General features: G+C 42.3%; 1 protein-coding gene across 1 annotated transcript in view; it reads left to right on the top strand.

Annotated features, from left to right (window-relative positions):
- Positions 1–22,908, top strand: part of JHY (junctional cadherin complex regulator) — a 113,116-nt gene that overhangs the window by 31,671 nt on the left and 58,537 nt on the right. The window contains exons 3-5 of the mRNA XM_044278299.1: positions 10,935–11,388; positions 15,609–16,027; positions 17,379–17,526. Of these exons, the coding sequence (XP_044134234.1) occupies positions 10,935–11,388; positions 15,609–16,027; positions 17,379–17,526 (1,021 nt within the window). The remainder of the gene's footprint in view (positions 1–10,934; positions 11,389–15,608; positions 16,028–17,378; positions 17,527–22,908) is intronic.

Here is a 22,908-nt window from a genome sequence, read left to right as displayed (position 1 = left end):
TTGGTGCATGATCCACATCCTTCACTCCTAAACACCTGGTGCATGATACATGTCCTTCCCTCCAAGACACTGCAGTGTGTGATTCACATAATTCCCTCCAAGACACTTGTGTATGAACACAAGGTGCATGATGCACATCCTTCTCCTTCAGACACTTGGTGTGTGATCCTCACCCTGACTTCTAAGGCACTTGATGTTTGATCTGTATCCTACCCCCTGAGACACTTGGTGTGTGATCCTCATCCTTCCCTGTGAAATATTTGGTTAGTGATCTGCGTTCTTCTTGGTCTTGGTGTGTGATCTGTTTCCTTTCCTCTTTATGGAGATACTTGGTGCGTGATCCACGTCTTTCCTTCTGAGACACTTAGTGTGTGATCCGCATCCTTCCTGCCAAGACCCTTGGTGCATTATCCACGTCCTTCTCTTTGAGACACTTGGGTGTAGGATCCCCATCCTTTCCTCCATGGAAAGACAATTGGTCATGAGCCACACATTTCCCTTCAAGACACTTAGGCCCCTTTCACACGAGAGAGTTTTCCGCGCGGGTGCAATGCGTCATGTGAACGCATAGCACCCGCACTGAATCCTGACCCATTCATTTCAATGGGTCTGTGTACAGTACATGAGTGTTGTTTTTCACGCATCAATTCTGCGTTGCGTGAAAATTGTAGCATGTTCTATATTCTGCGGACCTAATCCGTTGCGCTCGTGTGAAAGGGGCCTTAGGCCCTTTCACATGAGCGTGACGGATTGGCTCTGGATGCGTTCAGTGAAACCCGCACCATTTTGCAAGCAAGTTAAGTCAATTTTGTCTGCGATTGCGTTCAGTTGTTCAGTTTTTTCCGCGCGGGTGCAATGCTTTTTGATGCGTTTTTCACACGCGTGATAAAAAAACCTGAAGGTTTACAAACAACATCTCTTAGCAACGGATGCAATGCGTTTTTTACGCAGCACATTCACTTCTATGGGATCAGGGCTGCGTGAAAAACAATTTTCACGCAACGCACAAGTGATGCATGAAAAAAAACGCTCATGTACACAGACCCATTGAAATGAATGGATCAGAATTCAGTGCAGGTGCTATGCGTTCACGTCACGCATTGCACCCGCGCGGAAAACTCGCTTGTGTGAAAGGGGCCCATGACAGGTCCACGGCACCGCAATTCTGTCCCTGTGTCAGGCACTGCCTGAGCCCACACTGACATCAGGCTCTTGCTCCAGACCTGGGGCCAGAACTTGCAACAAGGAATGCTGTAAGTGTTGGGTGGGAGCTCCACTCACAGTGGCACGCCAACAGGGAAGAAGGAATCAAACAATAATTTTAAGGATTTTGATTAACATTGATCAAGAACAATATGTGCAGTTTCAATACACTCAAGTGGAAAAAGAAAAAGAGAACCCTTAAGGGCTAAAAATATGACTATCCAAAAATAAGGGCATACTAAAATATAACTTTTAATGTCTACAAATGGTATAAGTAGTGCGCCCCTATATACAAGAAGTTATGTACAACATGAACTCAGGGACCATGAACATATATCCTTAGAATGGTTCAATTAGTACCAAAGATAATGACCAATACCAAAAACAGAAATGACAGTAATAATAGTGGCTGAAAGGGGTCTTACCCACCAGAGCAATGCTAGGTATACCAATGCTTTGTGCAGTGGAGAAAGCCAGAGGTGCTGTCTTTTTCTATTATACTGCAGAAAATCCGATGCAGGATCTGGTCTCCTAATTGGCGAAAAAGAAGAATACTAAACACTATTACACCCTAAGATGGTAGCAGTGAAGGGTGCTTGTATGCCTCAAAGAGCCTAACCACAGAGCAACCCGCCCTGATAACATTGATCCAGCCAACTCTCCCAATCTACTGAATCATGGATCCACAGATTAAGACCTCATTAGCAACTGTGTTTAAATTCAATTTGTGAATCACAAAATTCCTCTTTGAATTTTTTGGGTTCTTCTTCGATCACAGATATTTTTATAAATTGAAATTTTCTGGGTGTAAGATGGATTTATCAGACCATTTAGAGTCAGGAGAATATCGAGCTGGGCCACTTGATAAGCGCCATATTAACATAATAAAGGCTGTTTGCGGATATTTTTAGAACATACTTTACATGTTATTATGGACGGTTTTATCCTTCTCCTGTGCGGAGTACCCACCGAGCCGAGCGCTCACCACACATAAAAAGGTGATTGTTCCTTTGTAATGTGTGATATGTGGGGCTTCACTGCGCAGAGTTGAATGCCTTTTATTTTAATAGTTGCAAAACAACAAAAAAATGTGTTCTGCAGAAAGCTCCTAATCTACACGTTGTAAATAAAAACGAGTAAATGCGGAACATATGGAGAGCAATTAGCATCCTCCACAGTAAATTGCAGAGGGCAATGATGAATATTGAAGAGATAATTCAATTTAGTGATTAGTATGCAAGGCTGTTAAGTAAAGATGGGGACTGCTAATTATTACCTCGCTGCAATTCTTAATAATTTAAATAGGCAATTGTTTCCAATTTATGGGCTATTAGGAGTGCATGGAAATGAGGGAACCACAACACGTAGATGTGAGTGCGAAAGTGCATGTCTTCACTCGGAGACTGGGCGGCTTGAATGCAACAGGATGAACCCACTAGTTTAATATTTATATAAGTGTGAATGCACCCATTTTGCATACATAACAGTGTGAATGCATCATGTCTGTATACATACTGTACATGCAGCAGGTCTGTATATGCATGTATAAAAAGTGCGGGTGGGGAAGCACTTCCGGGTTCTTTAGATGTAGCTGAATAAAAAGGCAGATAGATGCACGCAAATTTTTGCAGAGAAAAACAAAAACAAAAAACTGTGGTACAATGTATACACTACTCACAAAAAGTTAGGGATATTTGGATTCCGGGTGAAATTTATGGAAAACGTAAAAAGTTCACGCTACAGTGATATTATATCATGAAAGTAGGACATTTAAGTAGAAGCATGCAATAGTGATTGCCTCATCTCAAACTATTTATTGAAACAGAAGCCAACAACAGTGGAGGGTATACCCCCACAAAATGTCTATGTCTCAATAACTTATGTGGCCTTGAGCATCAATTACAGCTTAACAACGACATCTCATGCTTTTCACAAGTCTCCTTATGGTCTGCTGAGGCATGGCATCCCACTCCTCTTGAAGGACAGCCCTCAGGTCATTAAGGTTCTTGGGTACAGAGTTACGAGCCTCTACACGGCGACTCAGCTTATCTCATAGGTTTTCAATAGGATACAGGTCTGGAGAAAGTTCAGTCCATTCCATTTGAGGTACCCCAGTCTCCAGCAGCCATTCCCTAAAGATGCAACCTCTATGAGCTGGTGCATTGTCATCCATGAAGATGAAATTAGGTCTGTATTGTTAATGCAGAGGCACAATGACTGGATTAATTATGTTATTCAAGTAGTATGGGCTTGTCACTGCACTATTCACAAAGTGTAGGGCAGTTCTGTATTTACTAGACACACCTGCCCACACTGTAACGCCACCACCACCAAAGGTTCGTCTGGTGACAACAGTGGCTGATGCATAGCGCTCTCCTTGACATCTCCAACATCATTGGCGGCCATCATTTCTGCTCAGCATGAATCGACTTTGATCAGAGAACAGCCCATTGGTCCCCCATTAGTTCCTTGTCCAGCGTAGATGCTTCCTGGCCCATGCAAACTGATGATGTCCATGGTGACACTTGGTTGCCTCCCACCTCCCTTAAATGTTCCTGGAGTTGTGTGGCATTCATCATCCGGTTCCGCAGGATATTGTTCACAAAGAAGCGGTCATCAGTGTGGGATGTGGCCAACGGACGTCCACTTTTATGCCTTTCTGTGACTCTTCAAGTCTTTCTGCATCTCTGTTGCAACCTGTTAATGACACTGTGACATTCTAAGCTCAGTGGCCACTTCCATCTGAGAACATCCTGCTTGAAGCTTCACAATGTCAAGGTACTGGTGATCAATTGTTAGGTGTCGTCTTTGTCTCATGTCAAAATATGAACAGCAAGATGAGGAGGACTGTTTAAATACCAATTCTAATTGAACCAGGACATTTATTGAGGGATTCATGGATCAAACACCTGTTTTAAATGTTGCCATTAAGCTCCTTGTTAGAGAACAGCAAGTTGTGCAAAAAGTACTGAAACATTGAACAGTTGGACATGTGTATTCAAAAGTTTAGAGAAGGTCACATTAAGTTCACATGTAAAGGGTAGAGTGCATTTTTAGGTTCATCCTGAAATTTCACCCACAAGCCATGTATCCCAAACTTTTTGTGAATAGTGTACATATCTTTGCTCCACAGGAGAGCTTGGTTTTTCAAACCTTGCAGCAGACATTTTCACGGGTACATACGCTTGCCAGTTATACCATTCAGCATGAGAATACTATGCTCAAATTGATTACAGTCTCTTAAAGCCACATATTTGTACTTCCTCAAAATTTGTAGAGTCTCTGCAACTATATACGGTCCATATTTACCCAAGTTCTAGTCCAAAGGGGGACGTCAATGGCCCAGAGATGATGTTTTGGCTTCTAGGGCTCAAGTGTCTTCTGCTTGCAACTTGTCACACTTGCCCAGGATATTTTTTCCTCCAGCTGCCCCATTGCTCCCAGGGGCTGACACACAGACCATGGCGTTGGCTCCTCTTACCCAGTGGCACTTAACTTATTCTCAGCTGCCCAGTTTTCATTTTACATGGCACTTTGGTGATACTGAGACTCTCTTTCATTCCTATGTATATCAACTTGTAAGCCACTGTTGTAGCTGCAGCTCTTGTGATCTGCGGGTCGTCTTGTCTTCTGTGGCATACTTGTGTGGAGGGACTCTCCCTTTCTTTCCACTCCTGCTCTCCAGCAGCACCTCAGTATCACATGCTGGTCCATCACCATGGCCTCTCCTGTTTGACTCTCATGCAGCAGGTAGATTCCCCTGCAAGCTCCATGGCCCGCCTTTGCATCTGCAGCTCTCTTCAGGTCACTGTAGTCATGGTGACCACTGATCCACAACCCTAACCAAGGACTTGATTCAGGCCACCAGACTACTCTGCTGGCCTGGTCTGTAGCGCTTCTTCTTTTGTGCACCCCCAACATGGCAATGTGTATGGTTTCCACCACTACTGCACCACTTTTTTCATGGACATGATGCATGCACTGCAGTGCTGTTCTGGTGCACCACTGGCAGAACAATGCACAATGCTCCTGCCATTTCTGTGACACCTCTGCATGGCACCTGTGGTGGGAAGACTAACTCTGCAAGCTGTGCCTTATGCAGCCTCGTGGGTGTTCTGATCTCTCTTCCACTGCTGCAGCAACTACTGGGTTGGTGGACACGGGTTCTGAGGCATGTTTTTGGCCAGGGCCAGATTCGTCTAGCAGCTCATACATCCCAAATTTCCATGAACTACAGAATTACATTAAAACCTATCAAATCCCTCTTAGCGGCTCTCAGGCACATCTCCCTTTAAACTAAGCTTTGCCCTCTTTGATCTTCTGGATGTCTCCTTATTTTAGAGTACTGTTGGGGATATAATTTTTGACCTAGAGACCAGGAGTGCAGTAATACAATGATTAGGTGCCAAAATCTTGCTGCAAACAATAGAGGGTCAACAGCTCCAGCTGCTGTTGTGCTGTGAGGAGCAGGACAGGATTCCTGCTTGCTAAGTTTTCCTCCTCTGCTGTGTTTGGTTGCAGTACCTTGATCATGTGACTGTAATGTCATTAAAAGGTCCTTCATCCTCCTAGCTGTAGTTTAAGAGAAGTTATGGACAGCACACAGCAGCACAGAAGAACAGGATAGAATTATTTTTTTGCCCATCACTATCCATGACTGCTCTCTGCAGCTAGCTGATGTGCTCAGAGCTCTTTACAATGGGAGCATTTCAGAGACTTTAGTCTTGTGGTTTTAGCTGTAATTTTATTTCTCATTAAATAATTTTTATCCGACTCTTTGGTGCGCATCCGTTCCACTAACCAGTCCTTCTGAGAAGCTGAGGTCTAGTACCATCTAGGTGCAGAAGCATTCCATCCGTCGGATCGATATTTGGAAATTCCTACTTGAGTATCTTGATCCTTGCCTGCTCCACCCGCCCAGTTGCCTGTGAATATTGCACAGATTCCTTCCAGCCTCTCATAAGGGACATCCTGTGAGTATAACCTTACAGCAAGCGTTTTAAGTGTAATTACATGCTACACTATAGTCCTCTCTTTTCAACAGAGTACTATTGAAGACACCATCCATTCATATACGCATTTACTCGCAAGATACCCTGTGAGTATAATCTATTCGCAGGGGCGCTAAGTTTGTGGAACTTGCTACACCATAGTGCGCTTTTTCATTTCAGAACAGATTTCCATACCAGTGTTAAGTTGTGAGGTTGGCTTGTGACCACGTTGATTGAAGATCTACCAAAGGAACTTTTTATTATATTTTTTTATTATATATTTTTATTTTTATACAAAAGAATTTTCTCCTGCAGCGCAATCCTTTTCCAAAAATTTACTTATTTGACTTTTCCCACATTGTCTCCGGATTTGCAGCGCTAGAGAAGACAAGTATATCTAACAGAGACGTTACTTTATTTATACTTCTATTTCCTTGTCCACACTATTCCCTTAGGTTCTGCATCTGAACATGAGCTCTTTACAAAGCCATGAGCAATGGAATGTTTTTCAACCATTTGTTACACCTTATAGGAAATGTTGGTGAGATGCATCACCAGATAGTTCTTCCATAAGTCCAAGAGATCTCCTTTTTTTCAGGAGCCTTCTAGATATTTCAGGAGAGTTGCCAAGTATAAACTAGCCAGGCCTGCCCCTGACTACATGATATTGTAGGGCTGCTCCAACTCCAGTGTTGTCTATGACAGTTTCCGTTAGTTTATAGGAGTTTCATAAATTGAAGCTGGAAATCTAATAAACTATACTGCAAATGATGCAGTCTTTACCCCGTCACCTTGTCTTATCCAGTGACACCAACAACCTGTATTTTCTATGAGCAATATCAGCTTCCCTCTCATGGACATCATGTAGGATCAATGCAGTGCATAGTGATAACTAATAACCAGGGACAAATGACATTGAGCCTCATAAACACATCCCATCTTATGCCAAACACACAGGGATTAAATGTCGTTAAATGTTTTAATAGGATTCTTCAATAGTTTGGCAAAGAATGGGCAGACTTCCACCCTAGGAGCATCTGGCAGCGTTGCCTTGCAAGTGTTTACATCCATTTACTCCGGCCCTTGAAAAGGATTTTTGTGGGCTAGCGGCAGATGCTCCCAAGAAGCCATCTGTAAATTCTCGATTCTTCCTGTCTTCCTCAAAGTAACAAATAAAAATTTCCACTGTCTCGGTTGAACATCTGAAATGAATCCACCATTGTGAGGTGTTAACAATGTAACGGAAACATTGCTTGTAATGGAAAATGGCGCAAGTAGGTTAGTAAATATGAAACACGTGCAGCATTTATCAATGGACAGTGCTACTAATTATATTCCCAAAATGCTAAACATTGCAAAATATACTGTAGACCCGCTAATCTAAAATTCTTGAACCTGTTACCCAACTACAGAGGTGGAGCTTGTTCTCTAGGGTCCCAATATTCTCCCCCCTCCCAAGTAATGCACCCCTTACTCTTTCACTGTCCTCATGGCAATGCAGCCTTTAGTTCCAGTGAGAAGTATAATCTCTGTATCCCTCCTTATAAACAACACTGGCTTAACATATCTGAAAGATGAACACCAGATATGGGGGCTAATAAATGTAACAGTAATGTCCATCTCCTCAACTATTCCTATCGACCCCCATAAACATGCAATGCAAGCTTGGCAGAGTGTGCATGTGTTCTGGTTGGAGATAGGGGAGCTACTGGACACCCCTAGAGGCGGTTTATCTCTGAAAAGAAAAGGAGCGGACAAGTTGAAATCCAACGGCCGAATACTTGTTTACCCCAACATCTGCCATTGGCAAAGCCAGGACACCCACATTCAAATTAGATGGGTTCAGCCACTATTAACCTAATGTGTACAACCACTTTTAGTTCCTAAACATTTTAAAGATCTCTGCTTGCTGTTAAAGAATGAGAACATTCTTGTTAATATCCAGAGCCTTGCACTCTGTATAAATCATATATTTCTCCCAGCTCAGACTTTGTTACAGTTGTATCCAGTCTAGGCAATTCCCAATCCTCTCTTGTCCTGATAGTTTGCTACAATGTATCAGTGGAGGTAAAATGCATCCTTCTGGTCCATGCAGGGAAGTATTAGGCTAGGACAGGTTCTCAGCTTCTAGAGGTAAACTGAATGTTTCCATCAACCGACAGTAAGCAGAGATAGTGAACATAGTGAATTGAATTGCTATACAAAGTCTATCTGACCAGAAAACATATTTTATATTCACATGGATGCGCGTGTCGGATGGTGGTGAATTGTCCATGTACGGTTGGGTGTAGTGACATGACTGTCATCAGATTCCTGGCAGCCGTGGGTTGTCAGTAACACATCTAATGAATAATAATCATCTGAAAGCTCGGTACTGATTATCTATCTGAGACACGCTAAGCTATATGGCACAGTCGGCAAAGGCAATAAAAGGGCAAAATCTATAAGATTATTAAGGAGAAACACATTTCTGACTGGAACAGTTTGAGGTGTAAAAATCCAATATCACTCATGTTGCATTAAAACCATTTCTTAACTTTAATTAAACGATCATTACTCTTAATGGCTGCGGCTGCAGACAGGCTTAAACCACTCACATTACAACGACGGACAATTAGAAAGTGAGACGCAGCCAAACACATTCACCTGGATGCCGGAAATTGTACAATATTATGATTATTAATTATTATGATTACAGTTTAGAGTTTTATTACTTTATTCTCCAGCAACAAAATGACAGCGGCCAACAATACAAATCTGCAGCGGGTTATGTGGTGGTGGGGTGCATTTCACATATTTTTTCCCTATGTTTCATTCAGTCAGTGACCTCCCACAAGATCAACATACTGTTCTGCTAAAATACTCTGTGCTGCTGGGGGACTGTTCCTTCAACTATGTACATCTAAGTCTGTGATGCCCCACAAGATCAATACACAGCTCTCCTTAAAGGGTTTAGATAACTATGGGGGCAATTTTTTATTATTGCATTCTATTTATTGTAGGCTAAAAATCATTTCAATTGGTCTGTATTAAAAATGTTCAGTCGTGTTGCCTATACAGCTTCTGTGTATTTGCAGAGCAGCAGCCTTTCTGCTTATAATGAGTCCCGTCAAATAGCAGCTCTGACGGCTCAGTCTGTAACCCCTTTTTCTGAACTCTTGACAGCTCAAACATTTATTCAAGCCGTATTCATAACAGTTTAATAAAAAAAAAATGAGCTGTAATAAGTGTTTTAAGCTGTCCTGAGTTCAGAGATAAGGGCTACAGAATCAGCCATCAGGGCTGCTGTTTGACGGGACTTGGTGTAAACAGAAAACCTACTACTCTGCAAATACACAGAAGCTAACAAGCTGTACAGGGAAACGGCTCTAAAATTTTAATAAAGAGCAATTGAAAAATTAGCAGAAGGCAATAATAAAAAAAGATGTCAATAGCATTTAACTACACTTAAGTCTGTGACCTCCATGGTCAGCCCACTCCTCTCCTAAAATTATCTGTGCTGTTAAATCTAATCAATATGTTAAGAAAGCCACTCACATGAGAACCAATTCGGAATCCTGCTCCGGCGCTTCAAAACCCAGTGTAGACAGTCTTGAGGTTAAGATCTTCTTTATTTCATTAAAATACATACAAAATAAAAAAAAAAATGAGTTTCGGGGAAACTGTGGTCCCCTTCATCAGGTTGACATTCATAAACTCACATGAGAACCACAAGCTACATGTGGTGAAACCATGTTTCTTACTATATATGTCACCTTCCGCTGTCCGCAGCTATTTCTGATGACTGCCCCTTATTCATACACCCTTGGTTTAGCAACGCGTGTATGTGTTTCGGATGGAGAGATAGGAGACAGAGCTGTCAAAAACCTTTGTCCTCTCTAACCTCTCCAGACACTTCTGGCCGCAGCTTTGCTCCCAGGAGAACAAAATAATTGGGGCACTGAAAGTCAATGCTGATTCTTCTCTCTCCCTGACATGCTCAGTCGAGGTAGAGTCAGGAGTTACCCATACACATAAGATTGGTGGCCAGCCAAGTTTGAACTAATGTGTTTGGGGGCCTTTACTTAAAAGCTTCAAAAGGCAGATTTGTGAAACGTCGCTAACAGATACAATAGTGCCCATATAGTGATCTTCGTAAAGATCTCCTAGTATCCCCAAGGATCAACTGTTTGAAGAATCCTTGGTTCTCCAGTGAGAACCATGGCCTCTTCCTATGCCACAGATGTCACATTCATTGGTCACATGGCCTAGGCCAGTGATGGCTAACCTCCGGCACTCCAGCTGTGGTGAAACTACGACTCCCAGCATGCCCCATTCATTAATATGGAGTTCCGTGAACAGCCATGCAAGGGGGCATCTTGGGAGTTGTAGTTTTACCATAGCTGGAGTGCCAGAGGTTAGCCATCATAGGCCTAGGCACAGCTCAGTCTCATTTAAGTGAATGGGGCTATGCTGCAATACCAAGCACAGCCACTGTCCAACGGATAGTGCTGTGCTTGGTAATCTGTGAGGAGGCAGTAGCACTCACTGGAGCGCTGTGGCCTTTTCAAACAGCTGGTTAGTGGGGGTGCCAAGAGATGGACCTCCACTAATGGCTTTCTGATGACCTTTCCTGAGAATAGGTCATCAGTATTAAACACTCGGTAAACCCAAGTACCCAATAATGTAATAATATACCCAAGCATAACATAATTCTGGAAGATTCGTATCAGTCTAACCTCTTTATAAAATTTTCTTTAGGGCACAAGAGATCCACACATCCTACTCTGAATTAAGATATGATCCAGACTGGAGGAAGCACCAGAACATGTTCCACAAATATGACCAGGATGAGGAGGAATTTCTAGATGTGTCCTCTATTGGCTCTGAACAATGTTCAAAAGGGATGACTTTAGACACCTCAGAAGACAGGGATAGTGTAGATGATTACCCATTTTGGAAGCCCCTTAATGATGTGTCCTCCAAGAACAAGAAGGTTGAAGCTACAACAAAACCAAAATCTAAAGAAGGCAGGCAAATAAGAAAACATGGAGCCCACCAGAACGCAATGGATAAAAGGACCATGGCACAACCAGAGGCATCTAAAAAAGACATTATAGAGAAGAACAAGGTTACTTTGGGAGTACGGAAAGAGAAAACTCAATCCTACTTTCACATTCACAAAAAGAAAATAGTGGAAACCAAATCTGAACAGGTAAGACCGTGAGGATTGGCTTGTGAGCATTATCATGAAACTTGTGTCAAGAATTGACCTACCTAGAGAACGTCAAGTGTTGTCAAGTGTCTTTGCCCTTTCTGTGCCCTTAACTTGGTGCCAATTTGGTCTTAAAGACCTGAATAATGTACTAGAGCAAGCCATATGACATCTAAAGATAAGGGTGACGCAAACAGCCCACCCAAGATATCTATGCCCCCCACTGTCCAGAGTGTACAGTTTCAGTGCGACTTAACACAATACACTTTTTCAATCTCCTGCCTGAGAAACGGCTGTAAACGGAGATGTTTTTTTTAGATGGGTAGACCAGTATTAGAAAAACTTTCCTTTTATTTCCAAAACAGTGCCACACCTGTCCACCAGTTGCATATGGTATTGCAGCTAAGTCCTATTCACTTCAGTGAAATTGAGTTGCAATACCAGACACAACCCCTGGACAAGTTTGAAATCAGACATGTTTTTTTTTTTTGGTTGCTTTATTTAATCTTGGGTAACCCCTTTAGGTTTCCCTTATCCTAAGAAAGCCTCCCAACTGAGCAAAAAGAACTACAGTATGTGCAATATGGGGGAAGGGAAGTGACAACTGAACTGAACATATTTCTGGAACCAAGCTGTGGTTGTTAATTTTCCACATTTCCACGAACTTCCCATAAATGGCCCAACGATTACAGAAGCCATCTACATTATCTTTCCATTAGTTCCAAAGCCATTTACAATCTACATAATAAATACTCCACAAAGCCAACCCAGTTTTATTCATCCAGAGCTCAATCAACAAGAAGACGCCTAATATTCCCCTTCCTAGTTTTAGAAAAATGTAGTTCAATATTTCCTGAGAGCCAAGATTATCCAAATTCCGCAAAAGCATAATTGTTTCTTTCACTCTGCTGTTTTCAGATGCTAAGTGTATTTGTGGGTTTGTTTTTAAGGCTCCTAATATTCTCCATAATATGAACTTTTTAGTGTTTTCCTATTGTCGAAGAACCTTATGTTTCTTTGAGAGAGAGAATGACAAGTAGACAAGCAATCTCACTCAGCCGTACTCAATGCGACTTGCTTTCCTACCTACAACATCACTTCAAAGGCAGGAACATAATGTACAATTTTTTAATGGCCCTAGACCAAGGCACTCAGACTCTATGTGCACTAAGGCTTGGCTCAGTATAAACACCTCATCAAGATTGTCTGCGCTTCTACAATAGTAGCCAAATGCAATTCGAGAAGCACAAGTCTTTGATGTCCCAGCTCCTAAGGCCGTTTCCTAGTCTGGGATAATGACATGACATGATTGCGGTCTTTGTTGTACCTTTTCTGTAGAGAAGCAATTATGGGCCTCAATTTAACAGAATAGACATTACACAGCTTATGATGCTCAAAATGCAATTTCATTTGATCATTTTCTCAATTTGATTGGTATTAATAGAACAGTTCACAAACAGGCAAGCAGAGGTTGCGTCCTGTTCCTCTTTTCAAAGGGCTAATGCAGAAGTATGTATCTACTGGCCCTGTAAACTACATCTCTACTGATACAATGTACCTTCCAACACAATGCAAGCACGGAGAGACAATAGGATCAACCAAGGTGGAAGGGACTGGAGATGGTTATGCATTACTGTTACATAGATTGCTTTGGGCAGGAACCGCTTAATAGGTGCTAATTGTTTCCATGGCGAAGACTACATGGAGTCACAACATGATGACACCATGGATGGAACTGGTGGTGGAAATCACAGAAGACTGGAAGCATCTTCCAAAAAAGTGCTGTGGATTACAACAGTTTGTAATGCACATAGGACTCAAAGCACAGTCCAGGAGCAGACAATTAGTTTGCTATAATGACCTATGAAGAAGTTTTTGAAGCAAATGAAATATTTGCCCTCAAATGCTAGACTGAACAAGTGCGTTTTGAGTCTTGTTTTAAAAGAGTCCAATGATGATCTCTTTCTTATTGATTCAGGTTGTGCATTCCAGAGAGTGGGACTGTACAACAGAAGGCTCTGGGTCCAAAAGTTTTATGGTGGATCCTTGGTATGGACAGTTTGTTCATGCATCCTGATCTGAGAGGACGGCAAGGAGTGTAGGGCTGCAGCAGGCCTAAGTTATTTATGGCTTTAAAGGTCTGCAAGCAAATTTTAAACGTTTTTCTCCATTTAATAGGCAGCCAGTGTAGAGAGTGAAGGATTGGTGTTATGGGAGCATGCCAGGGCTGACTGGTTATTGATGATAGCTGCAGTATTTTGAATGCTCTGAAGGAGGTGTAATGCAATCTTTGGGAGGCCTAAGTAAAAGGCATTACAGTAATCCAGACTTGAGGTTAGAAAGGTATCCAGTGTGGATAAATCTTCTGGTGGAATGAAATGTTTAGTTCTTGTAATGTTCCTCAAGGGAAAGTATGAAGGTTTAAAGGGGTTCTCCGAGTGGTTAATACTGATAACCTATCTTCAGGATAGGTCATGAATTTCTGAACAGTTTTTGACCTGGCACCAACACCGATCAGCGGTTTAAAAAGACCTGCTCGCAGCTTTAGATAGCGCTGTCCTTGGATTTGCCGCCCAGTCCCATTCACTTGAATGGGACTGAACTGCACGTAGGCCATATGACTAATAAACGTGACATCACTGGCCTAAGAAAAGGCTGCAGTGCTCAAGGAGCAACGCAGTCTCTTCAAAAAGTTGATTGGCTGGGGTGCAGGGAGTTGGACCTCCTCTGATCAGATACTTATAGCCTATGCAGAGAAAAGGTCATCAGTATTACATACTCAGAAAACTCCTTTAATAATGGCTGATATCTGTTTCCTGAGACACAGTTCCCCAACAATAACTACACCCAAATTAAGTACATGTGATGTTCTGAGCTTTGAAGGGTTTGCCAGAGTAGAGGTGTTTGATGTGAAACTTGCCATTTTGCTGTCAGGGGCTTACCTGCAATCAGAAGAACTTCAGTCTGGGTTCAGTTTCATCCAGCTGCAATTCATCTGTTCTTATAGAATTTATGTCAGGGAATGAAAAAGTTAATACAAACAACTTACTAATGTATTGTGATTGTCCATATTCATTTTTCCATCACATTACATACTGGTCATGTCCAGGGGTTACAACCACCCTACAATACAGCAGTGGTGGCCGTGCTTGCACAATATTGGAAGAGGCGTCGGCTTCTCTGGTGGCTCACATAAACACGCATGCGCAGCAGCTCCCACCTGGCCACCTCCGTAACTCCTGGAAATAAGCCAGCAAAGGAGGCAATATGGACAATCACAATAGATTAGTAAGTGCCTTGTATTAACTTTTTCTACATTATAAATGCCACTGGCTGAAGTGCAACAAACTCTTTAATGTCATGGGTTATTTTGGTCCATGAATTGTATAGCATGAATCTGAAAAGTTATGGATGAGTGAATCGACTTCGAAGTCGATTCGCATAAAACTTTGTTCCAATACTGTACATAGATAGCAGGAGCCTTGGAACCGAACCCGAGTTCGGGAAATGTTTTTTTACAGTACAAATTAATTTATGAAGTTATTACCCGAAGTCTCGCAAGACTTCACGAAGCAATGACTTCGGCTCATATGAGCCAACACATTCTAATACTGTACAGAGCTCCTGCTCCATACAGTATTAGAACAAAGTTTTATGCGAATCGACTTCGGATGTTTCATCTGAAGCCGATTCGCTTATCCTTAATGGCAGCCATAAATAGTTGTTATCCAGCATCTGTTACCTATGTAAGAGATGAAGATAACTCAGACATAGCTGAATAGAAATTGATAAGACTTTTTTCCATCAGTATCTAATGGATGCAGGTTCCATAATACCTTAAGTGGTCATGCATGTAAACTACCACAGAACAGAAGGGGAAGAGCTGTACACAAGAATAGTTTCCATTTTCTCTACACTTTGCTGCAGAAACCCCTTCATCAGGTGCTCAGGGGTGAGTCTTGCATCCATCAGACATCAGGCATATCCTGCAGATAAATATATCAACTAGGAATAATTCGTTAAATAACCAGTATATTCCATGGTCTACCCCCATAAACATTAGATCAATCAATCAACTTTAATGTGTATGGCTTTTTAGGACGCATTTAAACCCAAAATGAATGGCAGCATCCATCATAGTGATTTCTTAGTTGACTGTTTTTATTGTTTTGGAGTTTTTTGTAATCTGGTTTTAATGTATTCATTGAAACGTTTTCTAGTGCAATGAGAAATTAGATGTGCAACCTGTGGAGGACAGATCACATCTGGAGAAAGAAGCAAAATTCCCTGAAGCCATAGAAGATTCAAGATTAGCCGGCAGCCACATCCAAGAGAAAACACCAAAGACCTTAAAAGTACAGGGTGCTTTATCAAACATCAATGCTTCACAATGGGAGGATATGGGAGTCTTCTCTGGGGAGTATGAACCCGAATATATGACAATTGCTAGTTATCCGGATAGATATGGGGATTCCCTTACAACGTTGATGGGTCCATATTCTTCACTAAAACCTATACAGATCCATAATGAATGGGCATATTACCAGAGCATGAGACCCCCAGAAGTGAGAGATGGCTATCATATTATGGAAACTGTCGGATGTGCACGAGACCTCATGGAGACGTATATGTACCCCAGGTGAGAATAAATAGTATGTATTACTTACTCTGGGCTAAGCTGATTCAATGTGTTATGCTGTGCTGTGATCCGGGCAGATTACAGTAGGAAGGGTCCCTGTATGGTTGGGCCGGCAGATTGAACATGTGTGCTGCTATACTGTTCCCTCTCTATGGAACTGCTGGAAATAGCCAAGCGCTGTACTTGGGGACAAGCTTATTTTATGGGAAGCCCCTTTAAGGAGAGAATCCTTGTGTCATGCCCCACCCCCTCATGCACGAGGCAGAACACAGTGAATCAGTTTCACCCAGTGTGTTCCTTTAAAATGAACAAAGCATTTTTGAGTTGAAATGCAGAGTAGGGGGAATTTATCATGAGGGTAATATCTGAAGTCAGTTTTTCTTGAGTCTGCATTTGTGTAATTTTAGCCATATTTATCAAATGGTGCACGTTGTTTGTTAAATTTGCCCCATCCTCAGGTACCCCCACCCATCAGCTGTTCGAGTGTAGCTCCGTCACTGGAAGACAGCGCTGGAACTACATTGCACCATCAACATTGTAAAGTACGGTGCCCGTCACTGTGGTGCTGCTTCCATTGAAGAGGATCAGTGCTGCACTGCATTACATAAAAAAGGCTGGACAATATTGTGCCCTGTAGCTTCAGTGCTTATTTCCAGTGACGTAGCTAAACAAAACAGTGATCAGTGGGGTGTGGGGTGCTGGACCACCGCTCCAGTTTTTTATACCACACCCTACTGGATTGAGTTTGTGGCTTTTTTTATATATTTTTTGCAGCTTATAAAAAGGTTGCAGTGTTAAATCTGGAAGGAAACTACACATACTTTACCATCCACTTTTGGAATATGGGTGGCATAAAAGTTCAAAATTTTGGGGCAAGTAAAACCTTTTTTGTGACTTTTTGAAGCCAGAATTCTGGTGTAGAGAGCTTGATACATTCCCCCAAAGTCCGTTGGAAAGTTGCAGAAAGAGGGCAGGAAATCCCTCTTAATTATCAGGATGTTGGGTTTGAATAAACATGGGCTCTGATGAAAAATGAGTACAGGACCAAATAAATATGATATTCCATATGTAGTATGCTACAATCCTAGCTGATAGTAGACCATTGAATCCCATCAGTCACCAGGCAACAGGGCCTCCTACTAAACGTCTTGTAGCTATGCCCCTAGTGATTTTCTTCTTATCACTGAATGGATCTTGTAATTTTCATGTATGTCAGATAATGATTGGTTACAATGCAACAATTATCATTAAGACCCATTTTTGTATCGAGGTTGTCCAAAATGGGAGCCCAGATGCAACCAGAACCCCCTGGAATCACCTATAACACCCACAGTGATGTTTTTGTATCCAGCCAGATTTCTTCACAAACATATACACCAATGGCAAAGTCCACAAGATCCAACAGCGTACCTGAAGCCAGTACCAGGGATAAAGTCAGTAATGGGAGAACCAAACCATGCTCTTCAGAAGTGCGAAGGACAGCAGAAAAACATCAAAAGGTAAATCCCTTATAATATCCAATAAAGGTAAAGAATAGGTGTTTAAACTGCTCTGTATTATAACTGTGTACATTGGGAGCATCACATCAGTGCAGAATCAGAAATCCTTACCAAGGACCCAACACCAGCATCTATTGGTTATTACAGATATAATTAGTAGTAGCTGAACTAGTCTTTTTCTGTTGGAATGAAATGGTTTTGGGCTCCAGGCTGTGATTATGTCACCAACACAGGTTCTATGATGTCACACGACTATCTGAGTGTGATAAATTGTCAGCAAAGAAAAAAACCTTTGCATGTGGTCTCCTAAAGGGGTCAATGGGGCAGAAAGGGGGAACTATGATACTAAATGCCAAAATGCTCAGCCTGCCCCTTATTAATTATGCCAGTGTTGCTTTTGGAGGGGGAAGGGGGTGCCATATAGCTACAGAAAAGGGGTTAACCAAAGGTAGACCCCTCTAATGCAGTAGGTGTGGACCCACTGTGGCAGTGAACAAATTTGACTTAGGGCTATTCCTAATAGTGCTTTCCAAGTGGATCCCCTGGTTGCCGCTGCAGGGGAACCACCAGGCTGCTGCCTCTTGGAATATTCTCTCCGTTCAGTGACAGCTGACCCAAGAAGAGACACCGGTGCATGGCACAGAGGGGGCAGGTAAAATCATAGTGAGTGGACAAGCCGAAGATGGGGCAAGCAATCTGTTAAATAGGCCCGGGCAGGCAGCACAAGGTCAGTGTGATAGGCAGAGCTCAGGGCACATTAACCTGGTTGAAAACAGTAAATTGGCATAAATTGGGCTTGGAAGATTAGATGGTAACACACACCTTTTCAACGACTGGCAAGCTATGAACCATTTTGCACAGGCAGCTTCTCATAAGAGAAAGTGCCTTAAATACCCCAGGGCAAACAGCCGTTGGCTGGGGACTAATTAGGACACGCACATGCTGGGTCTTTAAGAGCCAGAGAGGGCGTGTGCCCTATGGGCAATGAGGACTGCAGGTGGGACTGATAGGCCAGGCCTAGCATGCGGCAGGAGAATGCAGTACTGTAAGTACTCTGGCAACTGTACTACTAGCAGGGAGATGCCGACGGTGTTTGGATTGCCAGCTCTATAGCCCCGTCTTTATGGGCCCTATAGCAGTTGCATAGGCTGCCTTTATGCTATGTTTACCTTTGACAGCACACACCATAAGCTTCAGACACAAGTACAAGGTAGTTCTAGGACAAGTATTAACCTTCCACCACTCATCACCAACAACATTAAGTCTTAAGTAGCTCATGCACCAACATAATGAGATGTTCACAATAAATCCAAGTGCACTTCACATTAACAACGCCTACACTTACCTGCAACAGCAGGGCAGCTCCAAGGCTACAGTCATTACCTGCTGAACACCGCTACGCTTTTCTTGTAGCATGCAGACTGTGAATTAACCACATTAACAACACAGAAGGATTTACATGAAAATATAGTAACAATGTTGGAAGCACACAATTGTCCAAAATGTTTACCTTCACTGGAACTAATAACAACCTTAGTCCTCCTCCACCAAACTTTACAGTTGGCACAATGCAGTCAGGCATTTGCCAAAGCCAGACATGTCCATCAGATAAGGAAGTGTCATTCATCACTCCACAGAACGCGTTTCCAGTGTCTAGTAGTGGTACGCTTTGCACCATCCACTGCTTGGCATTGTGCTTGGTGATGTAAGGCTTGCATGTATGCCATGAAGCTGCCGGTGCACAGTTTTTGTAATGATGTTATTGGCAGAGAAGGTTTTTAACAGTTTTTAACAGAACTAGAACCTTCTAGTGGGAGAGGTGAAACTGGAGAAAACACAGTCTAAGGCCCCTTTCACACAAGTGAGTTTTCTGCGCGGGTACGATGCGTGACGTGAGCGCATATCACCTGCACTGAATCCTGACCCATTCATTTCAATGGGTCAGTGTACATGAGCGTTTTTTTTTCACGCATTAGCTGAAAAACGCAGAATGCTCTATATTCTGCGTTTTTCACGCAACCCTGGTCCCATAGAAGTGAATGGGTCTTCAGTGAAAAACGCATTGCATCTGGAACCAAGTGAGGATTGCAATGCATTTTTCACTGATGGTTGCTAAGAGATGTTGTTTGCAAACATTCATTTTTTATCATGCTCGTGAAAAACGCATCAAAACGCATTGCACCTACGCGGATAAAACCGAACAACTGAACGCAATCGTAGACAAAACTGACTGAACTTACTTGCAAAATGGTGCGAGCTTCACGGAACGCATCCAGAGCCAATCTGTATCGTTCATGTGAAAGAGGCCTAACAGAAACAATATTGCAGTTCCAGTCTGCTATTGAGTTTGCATTGAAACCTCAATACAAGTCAAACCCTCAGCAAGCAGGTAACGAAGCAGTCGAAGGAAGTATGCTGCCCTCTCTAAACAGCTGACCGGCGGGGGTTCCGGGGGTCCGACCCCCACCGATCAGATATTGATGACCTATCCTGAGGATAGGTCATCAATAGTAAAAAACAGACAATCCCTTTAAGTATGTTGCACAGGAGAAGGCAAAAAATTAATGAGAGGCCTGTGATCAACATCAATTTGTTGCATCTTCTGGTAGCACAGAGGGAATCAAGACAGAAAATGTGTCTCTTGATAAATGTCCCCCATATTCTTTTTATATATATATATATATATATATATATATATATATATACACAGTACAGACCAAAAGTTTGGACACACCTTCTCATTCAAAGAGTTTTCTTTATTTTCATGACTATGAAAATTATATATTCACACTGAAGGCATCAAAACTTTGAATTAACACATGTGGAATTATATACATAACAAAAAAGTGTGAAACAAGTGAAAATATGTCATATTCTAGGTTCTTCAAAGTAGGTTCTTTTGCTTTGATTACTGCTTTGCACACTCTTGGCATTCTCTTGTTGAGCTTCAAGAGGTAGTCACCTCAAATGGTTTTCACTTCACAAGTGTGCCCTGTCAGGTTTAATAAGTGGGATTTCTTGCCTTATAAATGGGGTTGGGACCATCAGTTGCCTTGTGGAGAAGTCAGGTGGATACACAGCTGATAGTTCTACTGAATAGACTGTTAGAATTTGTATTATGGCAAGAAAAAAGCAGCTAAGTAAAGAAAAACGAGTGGCCATCATTACTTTAAGAAATGAAGGTCAGTCAGTCCGAAAAATTGGGAAAACTTTGAAAGTGTCCCCAAGTGCAGTCACAAAAACCATCAAGCGCTACAAAGAAACTGGCTCACATGCGGACCGCCCCAGGAAAGGAAGACCAAGAGTCACCTCTGCTGCGGAGGATAAGTTCATCCGAGTCACCAGCCTCAGAAATCGCAGGTTAACAGCAGCTCAGATTAGAGACCAGGTCAATGCCACACAGAGTTCTAGCAGCAGACACATCTCTAGAACAACTGTTAAGAGGAGACTGTGTGAATCAGGCCTTCATGGTAGAATATCTGCTAGGAAACCACTGCTACTGACAGGCAACAAGCAGAAGAGACTTGTTTGGGCTAAAGAACACAAGGAATGGACATTAGACCAGTGGAAATCTGTGCTTTGGTCTGATAAGTCCAAATTTGAGATCTTTGGTTCCAACCACCGTGTTTTTGTGCGATGCAGAAAAGGTGAATGGATGGACTCTACATGCCTGGTTCCCACTGTGAAGCACGGAGGAGGAGCTGTGATGGTGTGGGGGTGCTTTGCTGGTGACACTGTTGGGGATTTATTCAAAATTGAAGGCATACTGAACCAGCATGGCTACCACAGCATCTTGCAGTGGCATGCTATTCCATCCGGTTTGCGTTTAGTTGGACCATCATTTATTTTTCAACAGGACAATGACCCCAAACACACCTCCAGGCTGTGTAAGGGCTATTTGACCATGAAGGAGAGTGATGGGGTGCTGCGCCAGATGACCTGGCCTCCACAGTCACCGGACCTAGAAACATAGAAACATACAATGTGTCGGCAGATAAGAACCATTTGGCCCATCTAGTCTGCCCAATATACTAAATACTATGGATAGCCCCTGGCCCTATCTTATATGAAGGATGGCATTATGCCTATCCCATGCATGCTTAAACTCCTCCACTGTATTTGCAGCTACCACTTCTGCAGGAAGGCTATTCCATGCATCCACTACTCTCTCAGTAAAGTAATACTTCCTGATATTGCTTTTAAACCTTTGCCCCTCTAATTTAAAACTATGTCCTCTTGTAGCAGTTTTTCTTCTTTTAAATATTCACTCCTCTTTTACCTTGTTGATTCCCTTTATGTATTTAAAAGTTTCTATCATATCCCCTCTGTCTCGTCTTTCTTCCAAGCTATACATGTTAAGGTCCTTTAATCTTTCCTGGTAAGTTTTATCCTGCAATCCATGTACCAGTTTAGTAGCTCTTCTCTGAACTCTCTCCAAAGTATCAATATCCTTCTGGAGATATGGTCTCCAGTACTGAGCACAATACTCCAAATTAGGTCTCACTAGTGCTCTGTAGAGCGGCATGAGCACCTCCCTCTTTCTACTGGTAATTCCTCTCCCTATACACCCAAGCATTCTGTTAGCATTTCCTGCTGCTCTATGACATTGTCTGCCTACCATTAAGTCTTCTGAAATAATGATCCCTAAATCCCTTTCCTCAGATACTGAGGTTAGGACTGTATCACTGATTTTATATTCTGCTCTTGGGTTTTTACGTCCCAGGTGCATTATCTTGCACTTATCAACATTAAATTTTAGTTGCCAGATTTTTGACCATTCCTCTAGTTTTCCTAAGTCCTTTTCCATTTGGTGTATCCCTCCAGGAACATCAACCCTGTTACAAATCTTTGTGTCATCAGCAAAAAGACACACCTTACCATTGAGGCCTTCTGCAATTTTGCTGATAAAGATATTAAACAATATGGGTCCCAGAACAGATCCCTGAGGTACCCCACTGATAACAAGACCTTGGTCTGAATATACTCCATTGACTACAACCCTCTGTTGCCTGTCCCTCAGCCACTGCCTAATCCATTCAACAATATGGGAGTCCAAGCCCAAAGACTGCACTTTATTGATAAGCCTTCTATGTGGGACAGTATCAAAAGCCTTACCTCCTCCATCTATTATTTTAGTCACCCAATCAAAAAAATCAATAAGATTAGTTTGACATGATCTCCCTGAAGTAAACCCATGCTGTTTTTCATCTTCCAATCCATGGGATTTTAGATGTTCCACAATCCTCTCCTTAAGTATGGTTTCCATTAATTTCCCCACTATTGATGTCAGGCTTACTGGCCTATAGTTGCCCGATTCCTCCCTACTTCCTTTCTTGTGAATGGGCACAGCATTTGCTAATTTCCAATCTTCTGGGACGACTC

The sequence above is a fragment of the Bufo gargarizans genome, chromosome 2, assembly GCF_014858855.1.
Source record: "Bufo gargarizans isolate SCDJY-AF-19 chromosome 2, ASM1485885v1, whole genome shotgun sequence".
Taxonomy (NCBI): domain Eukaryota; kingdom Metazoa; phylum Chordata; class Amphibia; order Anura; family Bufonidae; genus Bufo; species Bufo gargarizans.
The sequence above is the reverse complement of the archived record's forward strand: the minus strand, read 5'-3'. Positions and strand labels throughout refer to the sequence as shown.